The sequence below is a fragment of the Schistocerca gregaria genome, chromosome 1 (assembly GCF_023897955.1).
Source record: "Schistocerca gregaria isolate iqSchGreg1 chromosome 1, iqSchGreg1.2, whole genome shotgun sequence".
NCBI lineage: Eukaryota > Metazoa > Arthropoda > Insecta > Orthoptera > Acrididae > Schistocerca > Schistocerca gregaria.
The window spans coordinates 161,085,186-161,104,540 of NC_064920.1; the positions used below are offsets into that span (position 1 = coordinate 161,085,186).

General features: G+C 44.5%; 2 protein-coding genes across 4 annotated transcripts in view; one reads left to right on the plus strand and one right to left on the minus strand.

Annotated features, from left to right (window-relative positions):
* Nucleotides 1–2,546, plus strand: part of LOC126335608 (regucalcin-like) — a 99,262-nt gene extending 96,716 nt beyond the window's left edge. For 2 of the 3 annotated variants that reach the window (XM_049999078.1, XM_049999070.1), the window contains one exon: nt 2,184–2,539. In XM_049999078.1, the coding sequence (XP_049855035.1) occupies nt 2,184–2,408 (225 nt within the window). In that variant the 3' untranslated portion in view covers nt 2,409–2,539. Of the gene's footprint in view, nt 1–2,183 lie in introns of all 3 variants that reach the window. The other variant, XM_049999063.1, reaches the window with a different exon arrangement.
* LOC126335630 (regucalcin-like) overlaps nt 1–19,355 on the minus strand; it is a 331,250-nt gene that overhangs the window by 201,479 nt on the left and 110,416 nt on the right. The gene's annotated exons all lie outside the window — the stretch shown is intronic.

Sequence of the window (19,355 nt, forward strand, 5' to 3'; positions counted from 1 at the left end):
ACTGCCCCCGGCGCTTGTCATATAGGCGTTGCCGACCGCAGCGCCGTATGTTGCTTGTTTACATATCTCTGTATTTGAATACGCATGACTATACAAGTTTCTTTGGCACTTCAGTGTAAAACGGAATGAAAAATCCAGCAGTGCATAGTAGCTGTTTTTATTGAACTCTGCTAAATCAACTTCAATAAAAACAGCTACTGCGAACTATTAGACTTTTGATTCAGTTTTATATTTTAATGGTTGTAACGCCAGTATATACAGGGTGGTCCATTGATCGTGACCGGGCCAAATATCTCATGAAATAACTGTCAAACGAAAAAACTACAAAGAACGAAACGCGTCTAGCTTGAAGGGGGAAACTATATGACGCTATGGTTGGCTCGGTAGATAACGCTGCCATCGGTCAAACAGATATCAACTGCGTTTTTTTTAAATAGGAACCCCCATTTTTTATTACATATTCGTATAGTACGTAAAGAAATGTTTTAGTTGGACCACTTTTTTCGCTTTGCGATAGATAGCGCTGTAATAGTCACAAACATATGGCTCACAATTTTAGACGAACAGTTGGTAATAGGTAGGTTTTTTAAAATAAAAATACAGAACGTGGGTACGTTTGAACATTTTCTTTCTGTTGTTCCAATGTGATACATGTACCTTTGTAAACTTATCATTTCTGAGAACGCATGCTGTTACAGCGTGATTACATGTAAATACCACATTATTGTAATAAATGCTCAAAATGATGTCCGTCAACCTCAATGCATTTGCCAATACGTGTAACGACATTCCTCTCAACAGCGAGTAGTTCGCCTTCCGTAATGTTCGCACTTGCAATGACAATGCGCTGACGCATGTTGTCAGGCGTTGTCGGTGGACCCTTCAACTTTCCCCGCAGAAGGAAATCAAACCCGGGGACGTCAGATCCGGTGAACGTGCGGATCATGATATAGTGCTTCGACGACACTCCCATAATGCCACACCATACATTAACCCGCCAAGGTCTCTGATGTTCCACTTGTCGCAGCCATCGTGGATTTTCCGTTGCCCAGTAGTGCATATTATACCGGTTTACGTTACCGCTGTTGGTGAATGACGCTTCGTCGCTAAAAATCTGTCATCGTCCCAGTAATTTCTATTTTGCCCAGTGCCAGAACTATGCACGACGTTCAAAGTCGTCGCCATGCATTTCTTAGTGCATAGAAATATGGTACGGGTGCAATCGATGTTGATGGAGCATTCTCAACACGACGTTTTTGAGATTCCCGATTCTCGCGCAATTTGTCTGTTAGTGATGTGCGGATTAGCGGCGACAGCAGCTAAAACATCTACTTGGGCATCATTTGTTGCAGGTTGAGGTTGACGTTTCACATGTGGCTGAACACTTCCTGTTTCCTTAAATAACGTAACTATCCGGCGAACGGTCCGGACACTTGGATGATGTTGTCCAGGATACCGAGCAGCATACTAGCACACGCCCGTTGGGCATTTCGATCACAATAGCCACAAAGCAACACGATATCGACCTTTTCCACAATTGGTAAACGGTCCATTTTAACACTGGTAATGTACCACGAAACAAATAACGTCCGCACTGGCGGAATGTTACGTGATACCACGTACTTATACGTTTGTGACTATTACAGCGCCATCTATCACAAAGCGAAAAAAGTGGCCCAACTAAAACATTCATATTTCTTTACGTACGACACGAATATGTAATAAAAATGGGGTTCCTATTAAAAAAAGGCAGTTGACATCCGTTTGAGCTACGGCAGGGCCACATAGCGGGCCAACCATAGCGCCATCTGGTTTCCCCCTTCAAGCTAGACGAGTTTCGTTCTTTGTAGTTTTTTCGTTTGATGCTTATTTCGTGAGATATTTGGCGCGCTCACAATCAATGGACAACCCTGTATACACCTGGATATAGTGTATGAAGTGGTCAAGCAGTGTGTAACTACCTCAGCTGTGACTGCAATAGTTTTAAAATTATCTGTAAAGTATACCTGTTTACGGCAGTACAAAAATACCTGTCTCGCGGAATAAAGAAGCTGATGATGTAACTACAGCTGCTTAATATACCAACATGTCCCTGTTGTCTCTTCATTTTATTTGCTGTCTTTTCATTTTTAAGGGGGGCAAGTACTTGCTGGACAGGAGAACAATGGTAGCCGGTGTTGCAGGTGATCCAGGTGGACCCACGCACGGGCAGGCTGCTGCGGCGGCTGGAGATGCCGGCGCTGAACGTGACGTCAGTGGTGTGGGGCGGCGCCGGCCTCGACGAGCTGTTCGTCACGACTGCCTCCTTCGGCCTGGACCGCCCCGAAGAGCATCCCTTGGCCGGCTGCACCTTCCGCGTCACCGGGCTCGGCGCTCGGGGATTCCCCGCGCAGACTGTCGTCCTCTGAGCGTATCTTCACTCAGTGTTGCAGAGATCTGAGGCAATAAATAAAAACCTCGATGCAGGCCTGATGATACGCTATAAGATCAAACTATTTTTATGCTATTGTTACTTGTGTCCAATTAAACAAATTCTTTTAAAAAATCCAGTCAAAATGTCCTTATTAACCTAAAAAAAGTCTTCTAGCGGACAAAATTCATCCAGCAGGTGGCAATTCAGATTTGGAAACCTTTTTTAAAATTTCAGTTTCTTGGTTTTTCGGTTCGAGGACACACAGCCATCTCACTAGTGGAAAAACGATGCGACACTGTGGTTGAAGCGACTTTGTGTCAGTTATGACCTTACGAATGTAAAGACAACACGACACTAATTTCCCGAGCAGAGAAAATCTCCTACAAGTCTGGAAATCAACCAAGGCCCTTCGGTTAGCATCCAGCCGCTCTGACCTCACAGTTACACAGGAGTACGATCCGTAGAACCGCTACACTCACATAAAATATGTCTTCACATTGGGCAGGTTCTCTCTTCTCCGCGTTGATCGCGCAGCGCGACATTGTTAAAGCTCACTGCGACTCTTGGGAGCATGTCTAGATTCTCTGCGATCCCTTCCTTTCTCGCATGTGCATGCAGATGCACTTCACACACTAGCCGCCTACTCAGCAGCGGACTGCTGTTGTACGCACTTTCTCATAGACAAGTATGGGATTTACCAGAGGCCTAACTAGCCTATGGCAACCGGGGAGCAATTATCGTGCGGGCGTGGTCTTTCTGGCTGCCGGAAGCCAGAGGGAAAGGGAGGCGAAGTGGCAGGGCGAAGAAGAGAATGACAAGGATGAAGAGTAAAAGGAGTAGAAATGAAATAAAATGATCGTATGGCATTGTTGGACGGGAGGCCCCATTCGGGGGAGTTAAACGCCCTATTGCAAGTCCTTTTTAGTTGACACCAGATTGGCGACTTGCGAGTCAATGATGATGGAGGATACACAACACCTAGTCATCTAGAGGCAGAGAAAATCCCTGACCCCGCCGGGAATCGAACCCGGGACCCTGTAGGGGGGGAAGCGAGAACGCTACCGCAAGACCACGAGCTGTGGACAAAGGAGTAGAAGAATAACGAGAAAAGAAACGAGAAGAGGGTAGGTATGTATGAAAGGAGATCTTGAGGAGATTGGGACTGTACTGATCAACAGTATTTCATTATTTCTGGCACAGCGACGCTTGTTTCTGGTTTTTGGCTGCTAGATGGAGTCATTCTCGTTATGTCAAATGAGCCAACTATAATATACCTTTCATTTTGGCAGCGTGCCAGTTTACTGACTGGAGTAACATTCTTTGTGCGGTAGCAGTTCTTCCTCTCTATGAATTTGATTCCATGCTACTCTCTGTTATTTTCTATTCTTTTATCTAGAAGAAGCATGTAACATCATTACCTTTAGTTCTGGACCTCTACGGAGTTGTATTTGGATTTAGCGTTATAGGTGTCATTGCTTATTGTGCAAGTCACTGAATTTCATGCCTTAAAATTACCAAACATCTCTCTGGACACATGGTGTGGTTTAATCAGAATCTTTATGCGTCTTTATTAATTCCAATTATTTTGTTTAATATTTAAGGAATTTATTCTAGTATACCATGAGCATTCCTGCAGGCGGCCATTAATTAATTTCAAAAACCTCGCGTAAAAGTTGGCGCACATTGCACTGAGAGCAGCCAATACTTCTTTTACAGGAAATAGAATTTTCTCTACTTTTGTTTTATTTGAACTAGTGAATGCCTTCAGAACTAACTTCAGTTTGAAAATCCAAAGATAATTAAAACCTTAATTAAATACTTTACAAAAGCATTCTGAGAAATACGCGTCCCAATTTTACGCGAAAAATCTTAAAGGTCTTTAAATAAAACAAATGTTATTAACATTCTACTTCTTTATTCTTCACGTATACATATTATGACCAAAGTCCACTGCAAAACTGAATGCTTCCCCGTGGTGTTGCGGGCGGTCTCTTGACACAGTAAGGAAAGAATGTAAGAGAAAAGGAGATGTATGGGCAGTCATTATAGCGAAGATTCTGGCCGCAAATACGGAAATCCACTGATTTAACCGATTCTGGCAGAGGACACATTGCTATGGCCCTGCGGCTGGAAATAATCTCTCAAACGGGGAATCTGTACGTCTGTTCGCTTACTATTGTCGTGAGCATCTACAGAAAGTGACTGAAGCAAGATGAAATAACGAGTAAGCCATATCGTGTTGGACGACCACGACTCATGTAAAACATAGAGGTTGGAGGATCCTCCATTTTGTAATCCAGGATAGGCAGCGATCTGTGGTAGATCTGATGAGAGAGTACAATTCTGGTGCAGGCGCAAGTGTTTCGGAGCACACCAAAGTCCATTCTTGAACATGAGGCTCCTCAGCACACGGCCCCTATGTGTTTTTTTGTTCATCCAACGACGTACCAGTTAAGATTGCAGTGGGCACAGCATCACTGAGCTTTGTGGATGAATAGAAACGTATCACCTGGTCGAAAGAACTTTCCTTGCTGCACCAGGTCGATAGTTTTGTCCTTAGACGCCATCATGCAGGGAAATAGCTGCTCGAAACGTGCACTGCGCCATAGGTGCAGGTCGGTGAGAGCAGAATTGTTTTACTGGGTGCACTTTGTTGAATTTCCACGGCATCTGGGTTACTAATGGAAGGCACCATTACACCAGTGAACTATGTTAACATTATTGCGGACTACCTGCATCCCTTCATGTGCGAAGTCTTCCCTGATGGTGATAGTATCTTCCAACAGAATGACGGTCTATGTCGTATTGCCAGAATCGTGCTACCATGACAGTGAACCCACACTGACGTTTTGTCCAGCAAATGCCCCTGGTCTGGACGCATTGGAACACATATTGGGTGCCAGCTGCATACCAACAAACCACAATCTTGTAATTTGCTGTAATTGCGTGACCTGTGAGCAGACATTTCGCCCCACATACCTCCATAGACCTATCAAGGACTTGCAGAAGCCATACAAGTTTGCTTTTTAGTTATTAACACCAGGTGAGTAACTGCCCTGTTTATATCTTATTAGTGGATGAAGAGTGCCACAGTCAACTGACACCCAAACACTTTCAGCACAAACCATAGGGATCCAACCAAAGCAAAGCAAAGGCAATCGTCAGTGCACCACCAGTAACTTAGTAAATACATACTGGGAGAAATTTTGCGCAAGTACACTAGAATGTGGTACTGCTGGGAACATCAGTGAAATGTATTATAGTAACAAAAGGGCCAGTGAGCTTACCCCGAAGAAGACTGTCCCAATAAACCCTCTGTCGCGTCCAATCGCCTCATAGGCACAGCTGACATGCTTTTGTTCCCCTCACCCCAATTAGGCGGCCTGGGATTTCCTCACCATTAGTACCTTCATATCTTCAAGTGCTGTTTACAGCCCCCTGCATTATTTTTCGCGCGACTTTCGTGGAAAGCAGATGTAAAGTTAGTGGCGTATCAAACTCACTGCACCCGATTACATCTCACTGAAAGAGGTGTGAATTTTTGGTTCTTCTTCATCAGCGTTCTTATTTTGCTCACTTGATGGATGAGTAACCCGAATTTTGAGAAAATATATAGTATACTGAGCTCGGTATTTCAGGCACATTGCACGTGAATACACAAATAACCTCGTGTTCTCGTTTTTACACTTCAGATTCTCCATAGATATAACTCGGAATTATTACAATTTGCCTAACTCACGTCATCTCTAATACAGGAACTACTGACGTGACGCGATGTTGACACTGACACTGGCTCACAAGACGAGGTGAAAGAACGTGAAGACGATTCTGTAGTGGAGCAAGATGGTGAGGATACAGCTGAAGATGAAGGCAACAAAAAAGGGAACTTTTATTTGTGAAGAGATAAGAAGGCCATGTGGGTCAAAAAGCCCTCTGGTAAAACGTATCGCATGGGATCTCAAAACATCATCACTCACCTTCCAGGAGTCATAAGAAATGCTAAAAACGCTAAAAATTTAGTAGAATGTTGGAATAATTTATTTACAGACGACATCCTTGAGACAATGGTCAATGACACAAATCAATACAACTACCAAGGATCGTTTCTCCAGAGACAGGGACGTCTGTTCCACAGATGTAATTGAACTAAGATCTTTTATTGGCTTTTTGTTCCTAGCAGGTGAATATAGAGAGAATTATTAAAGTCTGGAGGATCTCTACGGGACGTAGAGTGACAGCATTGAAAAATTCAGTCTCGTGATGAATGTCAAACGGTTTTTAAGAGTCTGATATGTTGCCTTCGTTTTGACAACCAAACTATCAGAGCCGAGAGGAAAAAAATGGATTGGCTAGTTCTTATTCTTCAAGTTTTCGAAAAGATCATGGAAAATGATCAAAAGAGCAGTTGTCCTGGGGATAATGTCACAACAGATGATATTCTTCCAGGTTTTCGTGCTAGATGTGTTTTTCGGCAGTACATACCCACAAAACCAAATAAAGATGGAATAAAATATTTTGCTCTTAATGATCCTAAAATGATATACATAGTCAACCTTGTGATCTACGAGGGCTATTCGGAAACTAATGGACGATCGGTCGCGAAATGGAAACCACAGTGAAAATCCAATGAAGTTTTGCACAGGTGTGTTGGGCAATGTCTCTAGTTTGCCTGGCGATCCGTTACATCGTTCTTTTTAGTTCTGAGCACACAGGGAGCACATAAAGATACCTAGAACAATAGTGTCTCCCGCCAAGTTCGAGGGCCTGGCGAGAAATTTCGCCTGAAGCTATGCAGCCAACATCACATAACTGTCATTTCGTCTTCAAGACAGTTCTCAGGCGCACTCTGCAAAGGTTAGTCTCCTTGCACCTGAGCACAGGAGTCTCAGAATTGCGCCTGACGGAGGGTTGAGGGACAGTCATCACAGATTGTAATCACCAATTGCAACGATGGGTGGAACACTACTTCAGCCTTGACTCACATCCAACCGAAATCAGCCGAAAAGCAAGAGGAGAAATTTCTCACTTGTCAACTTGCCACGAGCTGGATGCTATGTCTACTAAGGAGGAGCTTCAGAGAGATGATGTGTGGCTTAAATGTGGAAAATCCTCCGGTAGGGGCGACATCCACCCAGAACTTGTCAGACACCGTTCCTCCTATTGCTGTACAACATTTCACTGGAAAGTTGAGGTAGGGGGAACTGAGGTACTGTGCCGCTTGGTATGTGCAAAGGCAACATCGTCGCTCTATACATAGATCGCAATGATTGTAATTGCTACCCCAGAATACGTGATACCACGTACTTATACGTTTGTGACTATTACAGCGCCATCTATCACAAAGTGAAAAAAGTGGTCCAACTAAAACATTCGTATTTCTTTATGTACTACACGAATATGTATTAAACATTGGGGTTCCTATTTTTTTTTAAACGCAGTTGATATCCGTTTGACCTATGGCAGAGCCATCTAGCTGGCCAACCATAGCGCCATCTTGTTTCCCCCTTCAAGCTAGACAAGTTTCGTTCTTTGTAGTTTTTCGTTTGACACTTATTTCGTGAGATATTTGGCACGGTCATGATCAATGGACCACCCTGTATACAGGTGCAGATGCATCCCATCGAGTACAGGGCAACGAACAGAGAAAGTAGCATATGCCTGATGTTAGCATAGCACGTCGCTCATGAGTCGTGCAGCCTAAGATAGGTAGAAATTTAGCTAGTAGGCCGCTCCCTGATGACACACAGCCATTGGCCAGTGCCAGCTGGCGTCACCAGGAAGAAAGCTGTGCCGCGGACTTCAGTTTCCTGTTGAACTAAAAAGGCGAGCGTAAGAACTTCCCCGCACTGATTTGGATCAATTGGCAGGGTGTGCAGAACGTCAACGTACGTAGATGGGAAGGTGAAGCTCTCAGCCATGTTCGAGGATATCGAGCTTGAAAATTGTAGGGGAGCATATTTACTTTTCATGGATATAGGTATTTGATCAATCCACTGCCGAGCGAGTAAGCACTTAATTTTGTAAGTGCAAGGTTTATGGATCTAATCTCGCTGTCGGTAGTTTTTTTTTTCATTCCGACGTAATTCTAAAGACAGGTTTATTATGACTGTGCAAATTATCAGTATGTAATGAATCATTTATTATTTTCATAATCTTTGCCCTGAAAAATCTGATTTTTCTCCAAAATTTTGGGAGTAGTTCCCATTATAACTGTATTCCCGCAGGTACGTTCCAGTCCACCGTAAGCCTGTTTTCCCGCTGTCCGTGCAAGTACGTTTCGAGCCACCATGAGCCTTGTTTCCTGGTGCACGCTTAGGTACGGTACCTAAAATGAACCCATTTTCTCGATTTTGGTACTTCGTCAGCAAGAGAAAGAGAACCTGATCGAGAAGCTGAACCGCTTTACAATAGTGTTTCAAAAGTGTGATCGAAAACGTCACTCGTGCATATGAACATCTCTTTTTCCAAGACAATCTCGTCGCTTTAAACTCTTCTGCAGTAAAATCACAAGAAAACATGGAAATTGATGAAGAAATATTTCGCAGTGCTACTGAAATACTAATGGAGAAACAACTTGTTGGACAAGACGAACTAATAACCCATCAAGAAATTGCCGAAGGAGGTATGTTTGAAGAAACCGAAGAAGCCGCTTCACCTTTGTCAGCCGATTTCGAAACCAGAAGAGAAGCAGGCAAAAAAGGCAGCGGCTATTTTCTACTGAATTACAAAATTATGGTCTAGCGAGAGAGCATTCAGGATGGAGTTGGCCACTCCTCATAATAAATTAATCGTTGGATATTGATAGTCTGCACAGTCACATTTGTCGAGAATTACATGGGAATGAAAAAAAAAAAACTGACAGGGAGATTCCTTGCAGGAACCTCAAGCTTATGAAACGAAGCGCTTCTCCCTCGGTTGTGGCCTCACTGAATACAAGCGATCATTCAAAGTATATAACCACGCCTAAAATTATCAAACGCGATATTCTCGCAAATTGTTGAGACTTGCGTCTTTCTGTGTACACATGTTGAAGTCCTAGTAGTGCCCTACACAACCTGTTATTACGAATAAAAACGGAGAGGGAACTTCGTACGGACTCCTTGAAAGGTGTCACCACGATTTGTTCCTCTGGGTATGTTTCATACTGATCGTAAACAAACACACATTTCAGCTTGTAACACTGTAGAACTACTGTCGTTATTAGGCAAGCTGTATAATAACAGGGTTAAAAATAGACTGAGGCTGCCCAGAGTTACCGAATGCCTCTCCTAGTTGCGTATGCTTATTGTTTATAATAATTAGCAGATCAATGTTAATACCACATTGGCGAATGCAGGAACTGCAAATCCGCTGGCATACTTAGCTGAGAAGAACAAAGTCCTACAGTACCCCGCCGTGATCTCACAAGCTGGGAATGAAAGACGTAAAATAATAATTAAAACACTACAGCATTGTCGAGCAGCACATACGTCCCCTCAGACAGTAAACTGTGCAGTTCCATTTCCTTAATGTCAGTGTAGTATTACCCAGGTCAGTCTCAACATTGTGCCCCATCACCTAGTATGGTGTCTGTCCAATTTTGCCCACAAGGCATAAGCATATTTCTAGAAGATTCAAAGAAGCCTTTGGGATATAGTTGGATGTAGATGACCCACAAGTGTTGAAATTCCAAACATTTCAAAATCTCAGAAAAGCTTCACTTGTTTTGTATTCTAAATACAGAAATATCTCTACATTCCCCTCATATGTGACTCTGCAAAAAACCAAGTATATCATATATGTAAGGTGTCAGACAAATCCAACACATTCCATGAAAATCCTGACATGATAAGCAAATCCAGTAGTATGTCACATAGCTCCGAATAAATCGTGACATTAAATTAACCAAAGTAATACGAGTAACGAGTGAGCAAATGGAATACCACAGACTAACACAAGAATGCCTAAATGCATGTTGTACCTTCCCACCGTGAGGCAGACACAGTTCCGAGGGGAGAAACGAGGACAGAAGCCGAGAGCAGAAGCGTGTTAAGCTAGAAGGCCCTACGATAAGGGAAGGTCTGGACACCTACGGCGCCAGCTAACCAGTAGGGCCACACAACCCGCACGTTTTAGCGTGAGACTTTTTCGCGTCTCAGGTACGTCAAGGACCACCCCCCAGCCCATGTTAAAAGCTAGAGCCCTCCAGAAAAACAGTATAGATCTTACGATAACACAAAAAGGGCCACTACCACCCGCAAGTTTTAGCGTGAGACTTTTTCGTGTCTCAGGTACGTCAAGGACCACCCCCCAGCCCATGTTAAAAGATAGAGCCCTCCAGAAGAACAGTATAGATCTTACGATAACGCTAAAAGGACCACACCAGCTGCAGGTTTAGCGTGAGACTTTTTAGCGTATCTGTTACGTTGCAAACTTTTAAAACATTGCCCCACCACAAAAAGTATAACGTTTCTCATTGGACAGACAGAATTTTTGTAGGCGGAGCTTAAGGTTAACATTGAGACCCTGATTGGTCAGATGAAAACACAGCCAGATAGTTTTTTTAAACCAACTTCGGTAAATAGTAGTAAAGAGAGTTGCTTCCGAGATGGCGTGGTGAGCGGAGCTGTGCTGCCCGCCGCTGCCCTGACGCTGCCTTAACACCGACAAGGTAATGAACGCACGCGATGCCGCATTTTTGAACGCATAAGGCTTCACTCAGAACTGCAGAAGACTCATCTGTTACACCCCTTTTTTGCGTAATACTAGTGGTGATCGTTAATTAAAACTCATGGTGTTCACATTTGCCACTTGAAGAACAGATCTGAAACGCGATGATTTTTCTTTTATATAGTTATTGAGAAGCCACATCAGCCACTGTGATTTACGACAAGTTAGATAAGTAATTAAAGATAATTGAGGGTCACTGTAGACCATTTTGATAGTTTTTTCTTTTGTGAAACTTAAATTTAACCTACATTATAGATGTGATATGGCATAGGTCATCCTTCGATCCATTGTAGAACTTGGAAACCCATTCAGGGAATATTCGTTCACAGTTTTGTTGAACGCAGTTGGTTTCTACCATCCTGTATTAAAACATTTCCTTTTATCAATAGTGCAATTTATAAACAATGTTTTGTGAGTAGAATAAAATTTCCAATGGTAAACTTAACTGCTTTTTCGACGTTATTTTACCAGCTAACTAAAAATAGGAAAGCCTTGAACCCTTTCCACTATATTTAGTTACTATTAAGATTCTTTTACAGGGAGTGCAGTGGAGCTGACGCTGAGATCATTTAGTATTTGGTTATATCATCGCTAGTCTCACTGAACTCTTCTGAATTCTACATGTCATGTGTGGTCTGGCGTCTCCTTACCAGCAACAGGTCCCAGGTTCAAACTAGTCAATTCCCTAAAAAACACGCTCAGAGCGTCGTTGCGCGAAAGTGGTAGGCAGACACGATATAGAAAAAACAGACACCACCATGAATGTTCAGAACGAGGTGTTGTTGTTGTTAGACACTCACCTGGCATTCTTGTTCAAAAAATGGTTCAAATGGCTCTGAGCACTATGGGACTTAACATCTATGGTCATCAGTCCCCTAGAACTTAGAACTACTTAAACCTAACTAACCTAAGGACATCACACAACACCCAGTCATCACGAGGCAGAGAAATTCCCTGACCCCGCTGGGAATCGAACCCGGGAACCCGGGCGCGGGAAGCGAGAACGCTACCGCACGACCACGAGCTGCGGACTGGCATTCTGGAGGCTTCAAGTCTGCGTCCGACCATCTTGATTGAGGCTTTGCCTATATCACTGAAAGTGACGAACAAGATGTTTTCTTTGAAAGCGACGTGGTCAATATACCACCATATTCTCTCCCAAACCGAGCTTGAAATCCATTTCTATCGACTTCTTGTACCAAGGTCAGCAATAAAAGTGACACAAGGCCAAAGGGTTGGGTTGGGTTGTTTTGGGGGAAGAGACCAAACAGGTCATCGGTCTCATCGGGTTAGGGAAGTAGGGGGAAGGAAGTCGGCCGTGCCCTTCCAAAGGAACCATCCCGGCAATTGCCTGAAGCGATTTAGGAAAATCACGGAAAACCTAAATCAGGATGGCCCGACGCGGCATTCAACCGTCGTCCTCCCGAATGCGAGTCCAGTGTGCTAACCACTACGCCACCTCGCTCGGTCCAAGGCCAAAGGAAGTAGTATTATTAAGAGGGGTGATGGTGCGCGTTACTTGATTAGGAAAATAACGTAAATAAGTGTAAAATACTGCGCATACATAGGAAAACAGATCCGCTACTGTGCAACTATACTACTGATGACAAATTGCTGAAAACAGTGTCCGTCGAAAAATATTTCGACGTAAAATATATACGAGTAACTACTCGGAGCGACCTGACATGTAATGACCATGTGCCAGACTGAGATTCAGAAGAAGAATATTACGGAAATGGAACTTATTCACACGAGGCGCTTGTTCGACCGAGTCTCAAGTGTTGTTTGTCAATATGGGGCCGTTACCAGATAGGTCTGATGGAAGGCATAGAGAAGATCCAAAGAAAAGCGGCACGCTTCGTCACGGGGTCGTTTAGTCGGCACGAGAGCATTACAGAGATGCTCAACAGGTTCCAGTGGTAGACGCAGCGTGAGAGACGTCGTGTATCACAGAGACGTTTACTATTGAAATTTCGAGAGAGTACATTATGGGAAGAGTTGGACAACGTGTTACTTCCTCCCACATACATCTAACGAAATGACCATGAGAAAATTATTAGTACAGAGGCTCATCGACAATCATTCTTCCTGTGTGCCATCACGAATGGAACAGGTAAGGGAGATCACTCAGCGGTGCCAAAGTACGCTCGGCCACGTACCGCCAGGTGACTTGGGGAGTACTTATGTAGATGTAGGAGGAGAAAACTAACTGAAAAGTCAGCTGAAGGTAGCGCAGGAAAAATACACAAGTGCAAAACGAATATGAAATTTTTCTAAAACATATAAAGAAAGTTCTCCGATGGTTAGGGTGCAATAATTGAAAACAAGTCACTTCTTGAATATTGAACGAATAATAAGTATGAAGGCTGAAAGCCTGAAAATTTAGGAGTAAGTTAGAATTTCCAGGAGCATACATCCATACTCCAAGAGTGCTACACACAAAGCCTACAAGGGATACACAAAAATTTAAGCCCGGTTTATTGCTGATGAAAAACAAAGACAAATACAGGGTGTGGCACGTAAAACCGGGCCGTAAAGTCAACACATGAACATAAAATGAAATGTAATGTATTGAATATGATTACTCTTGTTTACAGTAGGTGCTGAAAGTGTCCTCCGCCCACTTCAGCGAACATGTCAGCACGCTTGAGGAGATTTAGATATGCCCTAGCCAGTTCTTGTATTGTGATTCTACTGATGGCATCCTGGGCCCTGGCCTTCAGTTACACAATTGTGTGTGGATTTGTTTCGTTTACTGTTCCACTTAACAGCCCCCGAAAGTAAAAGTCACAAATGGACACGTCTGTTCACCGAGGAGGCCCCAGGCCTTTGCTGATTGTCCTCTGTGGTGTAAACATCTGATGCACACGGGACAACGATGCAGCTGATGTGCGGAATTTTGCATCGCCCTACTGACAGTAACATAACTGGCGCCCCTCTTCTGTCAAATTTTAATAAAACTCCCCCAGGATTCAAAAATACAAGTTACTGTTCACTGTCGTGTCAAACAATATGGGCCCAATAACGCGTGTGCCGGAAATGGCACACCAAACCTCAATCTTTTCGTCATGCAAGGGCACCTGGTGCATCGCGTGTGGATTTTCTGTCAACCAACACCAGTTCTTTTGGGAATTTATGAACCCAGACAGGGAGAACCACACCTCGTCACTCATCATCAGCCTCAGTGGGTCTAAGACATCACTGGCAACATTTCTCTACAGGCATGTCCGCACCGATAGCGCACTGTTCACAGTGACCAATTGCCGTCCTACGGGCCCGGTTTCGATTTCCGGCTGGGTCGGGGATTCTCCTCGCTCAAGCACTGGGTGTTGTGTTGTCTTCATCATCATGTCATCCCCATCCGGTTTGCAGGTCGCCCAATGTGACGTCGAATGTAATAAGACCCAAGGCGGCCGGGCCGGCAATGCAAGGGGCCTCCCAGCCAATGACGCCAAACGCTCATTGCCATTTTTTCTACATCCATGAACAGAAATGCACTCTCTTCTGCATGTCAGGCTCCTTCGGTTCCTGCACAACACCTATCCGGTACGGTTTTAACTTCAGTCTCTTCAAAACACGTACGCAACTTCTCTTACTCGCATGAACCTGTTGTCTCAATCTCTTGATTGACTTGCGAGGACATCCTGTCATTATCTCCGGCACCAATCTCTTTAATACAGGTGTTAATTCTGGTGTGATCTGTTTCTGGGACCATTTTAATCCGATCCTGTACGCCACCACTTTTGAATCAATTCCTGTACGGTGCATTTTACTGGCACAGAACGTCCAGGAAATTTCTACTGAAACAAGTTCCGAAACTAGTCATTCTCTCTGATATACCGACACTGCGCGGAACTTTGTTGTGTAAGACATCTGCAGCCGCAGCCAGTGAACCTTGACGAAACCAGTTGAGAAAAAAGCCTCGTTGTGTGAAGCCAGGTTAATGTGCTTTACATTATTATCGGCTCGCTCACTGGAGCATTATCGTTGCGTACGACGGACTGGTTTTACGCGCCGCACCTTGTATTACAGCCAAATGGCTGCTCATAGCTCGAAGGCCGCAAGTGGTGTAGGTTCATAGCTGGCAGCTCCTGGAGGCGTCGGTCGACGTTTACGGCGATTTCAGTGTGAGATCCTAATTGTCGGAATGCTTTCGCAATCGCCTCATGGCCCCGAAAACATTCCGAGCGTACCCCGGGTGCTGGTCGAAATACTGCCTGAAACCAGGATGGTGCAGCTATTACTTCCTATGGAGGAGGAAAGGTCCGCAGGGCTTGGTTTGCCGCTTAGAGGCCGGACGATGTGCGACCGTCGCTTGTCTGTCATTTGAAGAGCCGTTCCCTGTGAGGTCTGTGACCGCATAATCTCTCTGTGACGTTGGTTGCTGGCAGAGAAGATGCAAGGCCTCGTCACAGCACTGATGACTGCAGAAATAAAGAGAAAATAAAATGGTAGACTGGAAACAATAGAAGAGACTATCCTCAAAAAGAAAAGGCTATTACCGTAGAATGCAAATATATATGTTGGGAAGTCCTTTATGAAGGAAATGCTCTAGATTAGATGGGTAGATCGAATAACTGGTGGTTCATATGGTTCAAATGGCTCTGAGCACTATCGGACTTAAGATCTGAGGTCATCAATCCCCTAGAACTACTTAAACCTAACTAACCTAAGGACATCACACACATCCATGCCCGAGGCAAGATTCGAACCTGCGACCGTAGTAGTCCCGCGGTTCCGGACTGAAGCGCCTAGAACCGCTCAGCCATAACTGGTGGATGAGGTACCGAATCGAATCAGTGACAATAGTAATTTATGGCACAAACAAGAGCACAAGAGCAGGGTTGATAGAATACCTCCTGAGACATCAACAAACTTTTAATTTGGGTATGCAATGTGGACGTGGGGTAGGGGTGACTTGGGGAGTCTGCAGAACGAGAAAGCGTCTTCGCTACAGTAAGGAAGTTCACATGGATGAAAGTTTCAGTAGTTAACGCAGAAATGGTAAAAGCAGCGTAATGAGCTGCACAGAAGAAATTTTCGTACAGAAACAAGAGAAACACCAATAAAGAAGCGACCTGTTGCAGCCTTCTATTGTTCGCCGTTCCCGAGTTACTTCATTTCAGATTAATGTTCGTCTTTACGACACATGCAGTACAAGTTTAGGCACATCTGTTAATGACGTAGGTTTAAGTGTTCAGACGAAATCACCGATGACACCAGTGCCGCCAAGTCATTTAGATAGAGACGTGTCAGTCATCTGTACTTCACCTCTTATTCGTTAGGACTTTAAACTTGTATCCTTTTTCCGGCAGGACAGACTTTTAGAAGCTTATGAAGCACTGGGCTGTAATCACAATTCAGACTTGTCATTTGTTTGTCAACGCGTTTTCTCTAGAAGCGGAGACGAGGCTTTTTACGACTGCAAATAAAATGCTTAAGTACGTTTTATGAAGGTGAAACGAACTGCGCAGCGAGTCGTGGTCACATGAAGGCAACAACCTGCCTCTCCCAGCAGATGTTTTCCCCGTAAAAGTATTTCCGGCAGAGCGCTGTGCCTGGTTTTTGCCGTCATGAGTCACTCGCTGACCACTAGCTGAGCTCACTGCAGTCACCTTGGTGAGCATTTCTTTGTCTAGTCCTGTAATGAACTTCAGATGTGCAAATTCTTACCTATACGTACTACTTTGTTAATCGCAAGCAATCATTAGTCAATTATCGAAACCTGCAGAGGATAGATAAATGGTGCAGCGTCAAGTGTAACCGCAGCCATGGTCTCCGAGCTGATAGTCCATGCTGCTGCAAACGTAGTCGAACTGTTCGTGCAGATGGTTGTTGTCTTGCAAACGTCCCCATCTGTTGACTCAGGATCGAGACGTGGCTGCACGATCCGTAGCAGCCATGCGGATAACATGCCTGTCATCTCGACTGCTGGTGATACATGGTCGTTGGGATCCAGCACTGCGTTCCGTATTACACTCCTGAACCCACCGATTCAACAGTCATTAGATCTCGACCAACGCGAGCAGCATTGTCGCGATACGACAAACCGCAATCGCGATAGGCTACAATCCGACCTTTATCAAAGTCGGAAACGTGATGGTACACATTTCTCCTCCTTACACGAGGCATCACAACAACGTTTCACCAGGCAACGCCGGTCAACTGCCATTTGTGTATGAGAAATAGGTTGGAAACTTTCCTCACATCAGCACGTTGTAGGCGTCGCCACCGGCGCCAACCTTTTGTGATTGTTCTGAAAAGCTAATCATTTGCATATCATAGCATCTTCTTCCTGTCGGTTAAATTTCGCGTCTGTAGCACGTCATATTCGTGGTATAGCAATTTTAATGGACAGTAGTGTACATTATTGATTACGAATTGCTGGAAAAAGTAGCTACCGCAGAATATAACAGCGAGAGCGAAATTAACAAGAATGAGCATCTAAAACAAATAATAGGTTAATCAGATGCCAGAATGAGATGACAGATTGCTGCTTATCGTAAAAGAGACACTTCAGGTTGCAGACAGGCGCAAGTATAAGACACTTGTGTTAAGTTTTCGTCCACAGACTTCATTAGTAAAAGAGAGACACACACCATTCACGCTCACACAGGCAAGCATGCATCATGGCGGTCTCGTGTGCCTGATGACCTGTTTCCATTGGAAGCAAATTGGATAGCACCTCCTGGAACATCCGACTCACGGCGTCAGCAATCAGATTTTCTGAGCTTCCATTGGAACCCAAAATGGACAGCTCCTCCAGGAACATCCGGCAATCAGATTTTCAGAGCTATGCAGATGTCTTGAAGGCTGAAATCTGGACCATCCAGCAGGCAATACGACCAGTCTTTCGAGGCCTAGCCAACACCCAGTTCACTGCCTGATTATCGGTTTCCAACTCGAATTATTTATATATTTATTATATTTGGTAAAACGTTGTTGTGATGCCCCGTGCAAGGAGGAGAAATGCGTACCATCACGTTTCCGACTTCGATAAAGGTCGGATTGTAGCCTATCGCGATTGCGGTTTATCGTATCGCGACATTGCTGCTTGTGTTGGTCAAGATCCAATGACTGTTAGCAGAATATGGAATCGGTGGGTCCAGGAAGGTAATACGGAACGCAGTGCTGGATCCCAACCGCCTCGTATTACTAGCAATCGAGATGACAGGCATTTTATCCGTATGGCTGTAACGGATCGTGCAGCCACGTCTCGATCCCTGAGTCAGCAGATGGGGACGCTTGTAAGACAACAACCATCTGCACGAACAGTTCGACGACGTTTGTAGCAGCATGGACTATCAGCTCGGTAGACCATGGCTGCGGTTACCCTTGACGCTGCATCACAGAAAGGAGCGCCTGAGATGGTGTACTCAACGACGAATCTGGGTGCACGAATGGCAAAACGTCATTTTTTCGGATGAATCCAGGTTCTGTTTACAGCATCATCATGGTCGCATCCGTGTTTGGCGACATCGCGGTGAACGCACATAGGAAGCGTGTATTCGTCATCGCCATACTGGAGTATCACCCGACGTGATGATATGGGGTGTCATTGGTTACACGTCTCTGTCACCTCTTGTTCGCATTGACGGAACTTTGAACAGTGGACGTTACATTTCAGATGTGTTACGACCCGTGACTCTACCCTTCATTCGATCCCTGGGAAACCCTACATTTCAGCAGGATAATGCACGACCGCATGTTGCAGGTCCTGTACGGGCCTTTCTGGATACAGAAAATGTTCGGCTGCTGCCCTGGCCAGTACATTCTCCAGATCTCTCACCAATTGAAAACGTCTGGTCAATGGTGGCCGAGAAACTGGCTCGTCACAATACGCCAGTCACTACTCTTGATGAACTGTGGTATCGTGTTGAAGTTGAATGGGCAGCTGTACCTGTACACACCATCCGAGCTCTGTTTGACTCAATGCCCAGGCGTATCAAGGCCGTTATTAGGGCCATAGGTGGTACTGATTTCTCAGGATCTATGCACCTAAACTGCTTGATACTGTAATGACATGTCAATTCTAGTATAATGTATTTGTGCAATGAATACTCGTTTATCATCTGCATGTCTTCTTGGTGTAGCAATTTTAATGGGCAGTAGTGTATATGTACTGAGTATTTCTGTTCCGACTGCGACAGACACTGTGAAGCATAAGCGAGTAGCCTGCGCTCAAACTCCTCCTCTTGGACTAACACAGCAGCATGTCCATTGTTCGTGGCAT